General features: G+C 38.8%; 1 protein-coding gene across 1 annotated transcript; it reads right to left on the reverse strand.

Moving 5' to 3' along the window:
- Positions 1-360: 360 nt before the first annotated feature.
- Positions 361-7,655, reverse strand: spata7 (spermatogenesis associated 7). Its single transcript, XM_030045037.1, has 12 exons — positions 7,449-7,655; positions 6,570-6,635; positions 6,357-6,446; positions 6,139-6,186; positions 5,225-5,328; positions 4,551-5,020; positions 4,379-4,427; positions 2,730-2,851; positions 2,565-2,615; positions 2,304-2,381; positions 2,005-2,062; positions 361-1,819 (listed from the first exon to the last, which is right to left on the reverse strand). The coding sequence occupies exons 1-12, from the start codon at positions 7,489-7,491 to the stop codon at positions 1,181-1,183; spliced, it is 1,818 nt and encodes a 605-aa protein (XP_029900897.1). The 5' UTR covers positions 7,492-7,655; the 3' UTR covers positions 361-1,180.
- Between the last annotated feature and the right edge of the window lie 2,547 nt (positions 7,656-10,202).

Below are 10,202 nucleotides of genomic sequence, written 5' to 3' on the forward strand. Positions count from 1 at the left end.
TGTTTACCTTTCATACCAGCTGACACTTGCCATTTGTGTTCGGATTTGCCACATAAATGCTGCTACATGATTTTTTTTTTTTTTTTTCATCTGCACCTGTTGTCCAAACGGCATAAATCACGTTTTTCTTAAGGTAAAAAATGAAATAATCTCACTTGTATCCAATGTAGTTTCACTTGATGTTGGGATGTTTCTAGGAACAAGTATGCTGAGAAAGGCAGAATAAGATTTTCCTCAGATAACCCTAACTTTAACCCATATAGGTTATATCTTTAGTGCGGTGAGGTCACTGTACTACACCTACAAAATAAGACTAATTATCAGTTTGCTCAGTCTTACTAATCAGACAGGAATCAGGAAAAAGGAGTGGCTAAGAATTTATTGCAAATATAAAGACACTTTTTGGTGACAGTCAAGTCCTGTTAGCTACAAGTCAGAAGCAGCTGATAAATAAAACACACCATACAGAAACAGCAACTTCTTTAAAAAAAAAAAAAAAAACTGCATTACTTTCAAGAATCCTGAGAATGTAAACTATATTGTATTATATAAATTCATATACGCTATGTCATATTGTAAACTGACTAGGTACACTGCAATTCACTGAAACTACAGTCGAAGATACAACCATTTTCAGATGCCTGCCATCAGTCTAGTGCTATGGTCAATACTTTGAAAATTCACAAGGCAATATAATTACCAAGGAGCAATACTGAAGAAAGTGTTTTTTTGGGCATTTCTTTGGGCACTGAGTATTGAGCATTTCTCAGCCTGTGCCTCCGTGCCCCAAGAAATGTTTAAAACAGAGCATGATTTCATTTTTTTTTTTTTTTTTTTTTTGATACTGCACTTGAAAAAGGAAGTCATGGCCATAGCAAGACATTAAAATACAAAGTCTCCAGTGTACTCACAAATCTTTGTGCCACGGAACATCTTTCACTGTGTGGCACAATGAAAACATTGTGCTTTTATAATAAGTTAAAATCTAGAAAACAGAAGAAAAACAAACTAAACCACACTGGCTGGGGTTTTAACAACAAAATAGAATATACACCCGCTGTGAAATTGCATGTACAAAATTCTGATTAAAAAATTAAATATATTTCTTGTGGTAACAATGGTCTCACTTGGTAACAAAAATATTAAATGACCTCCAATCCCTGAATATAGCGAGCATGACTCAGAACTCGCCATCACTGAGAGAGACAAATGTGTTCATATGCTGCTCACTGGTGGCCCCCTGGTTGTTATCGTGTGTATTGCCGGATACATGCAGAGACTCTGAAAAACTTCTCTCCAGATCGTCCACCTCTCTGGACAGTCCGTCATTGACTTCAGCATGGTCTTCATGGAGGTCTTCGTCACTGTTGTAAACATGGTTTTGTCTGACACTTTCTCTCTCCATCTCTCTGGTATCTGTTTGGTTTTGATGGCAGTCCTCCTCATTGATCCCTCCATATTCACTGCCATGCTCACTAAGCCACGGAGAGCTTCTGCCCTTTTTCCGCCCTTCTAATTCCAATTTATTTGTTACAGAAGGTGAAGCTGTCCTTTGAGGAGAGCTGCGATGTAATGATGTAGAGACCAAATGGGAAATGGCATTCTCTGGTGAATCGCTGTATTTGATGAGTGATGCATAAGGGAAGTTGTCATTGTCCTCTCTGATCTCCACCTGTTTTGACGCCCTTGATTGCAGCCGTGGGAAGTGTTTCTGAAGCATATCATCCTCCTTCCCTTCCAGCTCTGAACTGGTGGTGGGTGTGCTGACTGGCGCCTCAAATTCTTTACGTAGCCCTTCCAGAAGGTGGCGCATTTTACCCTTAAAAAACAAGCACGGCAATGGGATGCATGAGAAAACGTTCAGGTGATCTCTTTGAACTTCCTGCCTTGATTCTGCTCATAAATATATCATGCAATTAAGTGTATTTAATTACAAGATAGTGACATTTTGATTTAACTTAAACAATGACAGCACAACACATTTTCTGTACAAAATGTACTCACCTCATCAAGGCGATGCCTATTCATGCCAATATGACGCTTTATCACCCGATCCAAGACCCTTGCAGAGGACAAAGGACACAGTTACACAGCAGTCATCACTTAGGCAGTAATTCATTGTTATGTCCATTGTTTGAATACTTAATCGATTATTGGATTCATTTTGTAGTATCATTATAAAAGTCAGAAGTGTTGTACAGGCCACCGCTGCTATGGTTACCTAAAGCCTAACATAAAAGGTGGATTAATGGAGGTTATACGTTTTTTGAGTCCATACAAAATAGCTCATAAAAAAGCCAAACCTGTCAGAGAAGTGCCCTCTAGCCAAGATATCCTCCGTTACATCAGAAACGAATTCAAGGTACATTAATTCTTCTTCCCTGTTGAGGAAAGGCAGGTGATTCATCACTTTACAGAGACTATCATTATTTCACATAACATTTAAAGTTCACTTAAGCGTAACTCTTAATGCTATTTTAAGTATAGCACAATAACTTTCAACTGCATGAAAGGAGGTTGTAGAGATGTCACGCTTTACTGAATATACTGAAACTAGAACTTACTCTGCAGACACACTCATCATGAAAGGAGACTTCCTGCCCTCTGGTGAGATCCTAAAAGATAGCAAATGCAATTAAATTATTTTAGAAATACATACAAAAATGCATAAACATAATAGGCTATACCATTATGCATAAAATCCAAGATTATACACCTCATGATTTTACCTTGATGAGGAGCGAAAGAAACCACTGCTTCTACCCTTGTTGGTTTGGTTGTGCTGTCTAGATACTGAGAGATTTGGGCCGTTGAGCTCATCCTCAGACCACTCATGCTCAGTACTAATTCCCTGTAAAACAAGAAGGAGTGACTGTAAAAACAGAAGGGCTATTCAGTGCTCTCAAGGCTGTCTTCTGGACAAATAAAACGTGGAGCTTCTGCAAAATGGCACTGTAAACACCTCTGTTTAAGAGCTGTTTATGCTTTGGAGGGACATTAACAACTCCAGTATTAGTCACAGACAATTCTGCTCTACCCATATGAGAGCCTTGGATACTGGATACTGCTGTAGCCAGTTAAAAGGTTCAGTCATTCAGACTGAAGCTACCTGTCTCAGTCATCTTCCCTTAGCTCATTATGCTCTAAGACATTAATAACATTTGTTTCTATTCCCTCAATCTGTCTATGCATCTGTCAAGTCTTTAGCATGCAGCAAAAGATAGCAACACCTCATGATGTGGGCTTGCACTTTTTCTTGCATTTCTTTATCCATTTCTGTCAGTTCTGTGCATTTACATATAGATACATGTCCTTTCCTTTGCTCCCTGTCACTGAGTGCTATTGCACAATAGACTTAAACTATATCTAGTGTTATTGAACATTTTACATTTCCAATATTGTTTGTTCACCCAGTGTTGAAAAGGTCTTTCCCAGGAAAAACAACAGGCAACAGCTGTTTGTTTGGAATAAAAATAAGACAAACTGGGTGGTTAGCATGAGTAGCAATTGCCACCATGTCTGATCAGAAAAAAACTACACTAGCTCAAGCTTAATCAACATAAAATAAGAGATACTGTACATACAACTGATACTATATTGCAATGCCTTTAGACAAACTGCGAGTTTGAAACAGCAGGAGATGTCAACAGATTTTTTTAGTGAATAATACAGCTCAAATTATCACCTAACTGATACTGAGTTAGGCGATACTGTGAACTATTTCCAATAATGATGTAATGCCTAATTTTTTTTTTACACACAAAACACAAATTTGTAGCAGGGAATCATCAAATTTGGTGATCAAATAGTAATAAAGATATGTACTGGAGGCTTGATATGTTGCAGCTGAACAATAAACTTCTTAACGTCTTAATACAATCTTCACCACCATCTGTCCAGCTTTGATATGCTACTCTACCAACTCACTGTGGAGTCTACTGGACAAACTATTACATGATTACACTGGTTTGAAATTATGTCAAGTGCTTTTTCCTGCAATATGTAGTCTTTTTTTTTTTTTTGCAAATTAGTCAACAAATGTGATGATAATTCTGTGATGAGCTAATATCTACCATTATTACCACACATATTTTTGACTTAAAATATTGCCTTTGTGACAATTTGATTACAGTGCATAATACAGAACATACTGCTGAACAAGAACAACTCTAGTATCAGTGATTTTGAGCCACAGTCCAATGTTCAGATGAAGGCAATTTAAGTCTTTGCACTGATGGCACACTGTGTACTGTACGAGCAGGAGTGATGTTCTACTCAGCTGAGATATGAGCACAAGAATCACAACTTGTTTCAAGAAAATAATCTTAAATGTAGCAGAGGTTTTGTCTGAAGAATCAAATCAAATCATTTGGCTTACCTGAGGTAAATCATCCAATTCCACTGATGAACGCTCCTTGGTTTGTGTGCTGCACAAACCAGAGAGAATTCAAAATATCAAAACGTGCTACACATGTTGAATAAATTATGTGAAAGACACACTTCTATAGCTATTTTTCTTTTTTTGCGCTCAGTGAGACGGAAATAGGCACCTTCCGTGATAGGTTTCCTGTCGCATCAGTCTGGGGTTGATGCAGTCCTGATTTGGGTTCCTTCGTGGAGCTCTGTAATAGCGGTAGTTGGAGAGGTATGAACTCTTATCTGTTTTCAGAGTCTTGGGGGTGAAAGGTTTGTCCTGGGTAAAGTGCTGAGAATGTCTTTGGAGCAAGTCTCCGCTATACGTCTTCTGCACGGGATCCTGGAAAGTCTTGTAGCAAGCCTGACTGCCTGAGGTGGCCGCAGAACATGCTGACTGCTGCCTGCGGGAAGGCGCCTCCGGACTCCTGTAGTTGAACTCTGATGCAGAGCGAGTCGGGCGACTATGGCTGCGAGAATCATTTATTCTGCATGACGGATAAACTATCTGCTTGACGTGAAAGGAGGTGTTGAATCTAGGGGTGGAGATGATGGAACTTCCTGAGCAGAAGTAGGGGCTCTCTTCACCTTGCACTGATCTCCTGCTCTAAAAAACATGAAACACACCACAGTAGAAACATTTGTTTGAGTGACAAAAATGTGGACTGTGAGCTCAAAGCCATGCATTCAGAATGAAGGTACTTGAAAAGTCATACTTTTATCACTACCAGTCACAGCCAGAGTAAGAATATATTGTCCATAAGATGTATAACATGATATGAAGCAGCAACAAAAAGCATCAGTAGCTCACCTGGGCTGACGAGCAGGAGACTCTGCTGTTCCTCTCTGAGAGAGAATGGGCTGAATGGGGACGATGGCCTTTCCTCAACTGTTCCTTCTTTATCTGGTCATTGTCTGTAAATATGTATGCAAAACTGAAGATACACAGGAAACAGCCTACTCTATATTGTGAAACAAAATTGTTTCGGGCTTACAATGTGAATACAGATCATTTTGAAAAGAAAAATCCACCCTTGAATACTCGCACATATTATTTATTGTGATGTTTAATGCATTCCCGGGGTTTCAATCTGTGACTCAGTGTATTTGTTGCCTATTTTGGTGTACTCGCTTTTCATCGAACAGCCTTGTGATTTCCTGCATTACATAGAAACACTTAGGACAAGCTCCAGAGAACAGGTGTGAAAATGTCCCACTAAGCTGTGGGTTACACGTGTAGGTGGGGAGGGCGATGGAGCAATACCACAGTAAGTACACAGTAACAGAGTTTTTTGTTTTATGGTTGAGAAAGAACACAATTCACACCCTGCTCTTAAACATGGCTGCTATACAATACTGTCTATTGAGACTACTATATGTATAAAAACTGGTCTCCTCACTTCTTCTACTATAGATTGCTCCTGGTGTGATAATTGTTCACTGGTGCAAAATGGTGAATCTAAAAAGAAGGCCTTGCTCTTTGGTTTGGAGGGCCTGACACCAAAACCTGACATTTCCCGCTGATGTTTTAGATAACTGAAATTCCCTCTGCTCTCAAACTCCATTAATGACATCACACTGTCTATATTTGGGCCGTTGCCTGCAACAATAAGAAAAATATACCACCTAAAAACAAAATGTGCCCCGTAATGCAAAGTACATCACCAATAACTGTGTTTAAGTACTTTGGACAGATTTATTTTAAATTTAATGTCTCCTACTTACACTTTACACTATATATCATGCTCTTGGGGACTGATGTGTCGATAGCAGCTGTTGAAGAAACAAACACATAAGAAAATATTACACAAGGTTAAACAAAAATATGTGGTGGCACGAGTACAGTATAGACTACCTGTATGGTATATTGCATATGCATGGGTTGAATCCAAGTGATGATTTTCAAAATGAACATCACAATCTCCGCCTGCCCTGTAGCTCACCTTTGGCTGAGTAAACCTTTTTGTAGTGAGACACCATGTGGTCTTTAATGATGGACTGAGTCAACCTGCTGGAGGACTGGGGGCAGAAAGCTGCAGGACAAAGACATAACAGACAGCAATAACAACCTGTTAGTCTACTGTACTGCATCACAAATAAACAATAATCACTGCTCCTATCTCTTTGTGTAGATATTTGTAAAAAGTAATACTTACGGCTACTTTTCAAACTCTGTCCTCTCAGACTAGTAAGGCTGTACCCAGGCACTGAGGATGTACTCCCTAAAAGTAACAAGCAGATTAATACGCACGGGTTAGCTTCAGTATAGATTTGGAGATTTGGCAGTGTGTGTGTGTGTGTGTGTGTGTGTGTGTGTGTGTGTGTGTGTGTGCGCGCGCGCGTGTGTTTAAATGTTGAATGTGAGCTTGCTTATTTATTTTCAGTTCTGAGTTTAGTGTCTAGTAGGAGTAACGTTAGTAGTCATAGCAATGAAGTTCATAACAGGTGTTGTTTATGTTTGCAGATAAGAACCGTTAAGCCTATTGTGCAGTACACAAAGGAAATGATACACAATTACACAAGAAAATTATACGTTAAAAAAGCTAAACTTCTCTATTTTTCTAAACAAAGAGGAAAACAAACCCTTCACCGCGGTTTTTAGCTTAATTTTAGAAGTCGACACGGTCATTTTAGTTCAGTTTTAGAACAATTTACAGTTAAATTCATGTTGGTTTTAGTCGTGCTGTCTACACAATGTACCTAAAACGTGTCTTAATTATTTCAATTTACGATATTAGGTACAAAACAGCAACAACGACGACAAAACGCCGCCGAGACGAATTTCTGACTGCTGTGCTAATGTTCGCTAACGTTAACTGTATTACCGGCTAGGGGCTGAGATCTTGAACTGATTTCAACCAGCATTAACTTGAAACCACACCACCCACAGTAATTAATTATGTACATTTAAGGTGAGTTTATTGCCTGAACGTGAAGGTTAATTCGCTACTTTGCGCTGAGTACTGTAAACATAAACCTAACGCTGGCTAGCTAGCTAACGCCAGCGGTTTTTTACACTTTTGCATTAGTCTTACCTCTTTTCGACTCCATGATAATGTCACACTCAGCGTATCCCATGTTCCTCACAAGTCTTCTTGGACAGCGACGCTACAGCCTGAATACATCCGGATGCTAGGATGCGGCAAACTCTACACATTTTAGCGCTGGAAAATAATTAGGTTAGCTGGCAACCTAATACTTGCTGATCAGCATATGAGGACAAAGCTTCCCCGTCGCCATGCTGGTTGCTATGACTGCCTGTCGTCATCACGCTCCGGCGTAAAGCGCGCACCCGACACACACACACACACACACACACACACACACACACACACACACACACACACACACACACACACACACACACACACATGCAATTTCACCATCAACACAGTTCTCTATCAATTACCTGTTATGGGTCCACATTTCAATGATCCTCAGAGAAAAATCCAGAATTTTTCAAATTTTACACTAAAGACAATAAGGGCTAAGTATATACAATAAAATGACTTAAGAATATGAGATGTTGAAATGTTGAAACAATGGTAATAATAAATATGAAATATAAATATGAAAATATGAAATATACAGATAGTAATGTTTAGATTTTCTGAAAGCATACACAAAACATCTAGACATTGCTGTACCAATTATTATGAATTAGGCTATGACAATTTAATTCCTATCTGATAACACCAGAGATTGCTTTTGAATTAACAGGAAATTACCACTAGTAAAAGAAAGCACTCCGTTGATATCAGCAACACTTTTAAAAGCCATAGTACCATTTGCTTCAATAATGCATGAAATATGCATGTATTATAAAATCATTTTGTGATATTTGCTCATGCTCATGCCAGACCTTTAGTGTCTTACCGAGACAGGATCTGCAGCATGGACAGTATGGTATTTGCAGAAGAACTTAGTTTGTTTATCCTCCTCCATTCATGAAAACTGTCACTACTTAAAATATTAAAAACTACAGATTTAGATCAACTTCAATCACCAGCAATAGCTCAGTTTATGTTATACAAATATGGCATTGTCCACAAACTGATCAGGGGTCTTATGACAACCATTTTCATTGCTTTCAAAAGGCTGTCATGTGCCTCACAGTTTTTGTGCCATACACCATGCCACCTACTGTCTCCAGTCTTGTGGTAATCAAGTGTTGGCATGCACATCCACCATAAAATGCTTCCTCCAAATTACTCTGTGACTGTTCAAAGAGAGATGATAATGCCAAAACCTTCAATGACAGCTTTAAAACATTTTTGACACAACATAATTCAACTGCCTTGTATACCTGCCTCCATCCTATGAAGCCATATAGCATGGGAACTCACAGAAATTTACTTTCCTGTGACCTTTCTGTCTCAATAATACAACTGTTGGGCACTTACTAGAGCTGACAGCGGATATGAGACAACAATAAATGGTAAATGGACTGCATTTCTATGTCACTGTTCTAGTCTACTAACCACTCAGGGCACTTTACAATGTATGCCTCATATTAACTCATCCACACACTGATGGCAGAGGCTACCATGCAATATGCCAAGCTGCCCAGCAGATACTGTTAGGGGCTCAGTGCCTTGCTCAAGGACACTTTGATGCGCTTTCTGAAGGACCTGGGGAAGAGCTTATAGCTGAAATATAAATTTATAATTTCTAACATTTAAATATATAAATAACACCTAAATATTGTCAGGGTCAGGCCCTCTGGTGGATAAACTTCTTTTGTCACATTATTTCATAAGTATGCTGAGAATATAATTTATTAAAATGCAGCTGTGTAACAGTATGGGTACAGAATTTAAGTTTATACAATTTAATTTTTTAGTGTGACAAAATATTATTTGACAGTAGTGCAGTGCTACTCTCATGATTCCTAAAGACACTGATCCCATTCAATAAAATGTTGAGAGTCAGCCAGGCATTCAGCTGGCCAGCTGGCCAGACATTAATGTTTAAACCTGAGACACATTTAACATTTGGGCAGATTGGGGCAGATTGGTCTTTGTGCTGTGTTTTCTGTGATCACAGCATGGTAAATGGTTAAGCCCAGAGGCAAAAACAGAATTTATCTGGGTGAGGCAGGCTAATGAGGAGGTAACTCAGACTTGGGTTGGTTAAGAGTCAAGATGGGTGGAAAAGTGTGAACAGAATTATATGAAAGAACAATTAATAATGTATTGGGTGCTAGTATAAAATGCATGCACAACAGCAAATAAATAAATAAAATAAATAATAAATATGTTCACTGTAATTTTTTTTTTTTTTTTTTAAATCATTTGCTCATTCTCTACAAGTCTGTCAGAAGCCCTGGAAGTACAATTTCTGAGTGCCATCATGTGGTACATTTGGATCCATAATTTGCACATAAAACTGAGAGGCTGTGGCAGGTGTAACCAGGGTGAAATCCACAACTGCAGGAAAAGCTCATGCAGGAAAGCAGCCAGGAGTGCTTGTTACTGCCAAGAGATACAATCACATATGGCCCCGTACATGCACTGAAATTTAACCAACTATCCTATATATACACACTGAATGGCCACTTCATTAAGTCCACCTGTACAATCCAATGCAGTTCAATGCAACAGCTCTGCCATAAATTTTACCTTTTGAGAAAGTTTATGATATTCATTTTTTGTTGACATTGTGGTGAATGTGTAAATTTAGTCTTTTTTGTCCTCCCTATTTACATGCATGCAGTCCTGTACAACAGCACCACTAACTATGACCTCAGCACCAAACATATCTGAAGTAACAGCGTTATTATTCTACAT

The sequence above is a fragment of the Myripristis murdjan genome, chromosome 22 (assembly GCF_902150065.1).
Source record: "Myripristis murdjan chromosome 22, fMyrMur1.1, whole genome shotgun sequence".
Classification (NCBI taxonomy): Eukaryota; Metazoa; Chordata; class Actinopteri; order Holocentriformes; family Holocentridae; genus Myripristis; species Myripristis murdjan.

Coding starts and splice junctions, on each gene's coding strand:
- spata7 (XM_030045037.1), bottom strand. CDS start 7,491: ATGGGATACGCTGAGTGTGACATTATCATGGAGTCGAAAAGAG. Junction 6,187..6,356: donor AAAGGTTTACTCAGCCAAAG/GTGAGCTACAGG, acceptor TTTCTTCAACAG/CTGCTATCGACACATCAGTC. Junction 2,852..4,378: donor AATTGGATGATTTACCTCAG/GTAAGCCAAATG, acceptor CTTGTTTTACAG/GGAATTAGTACTGAGCATGA.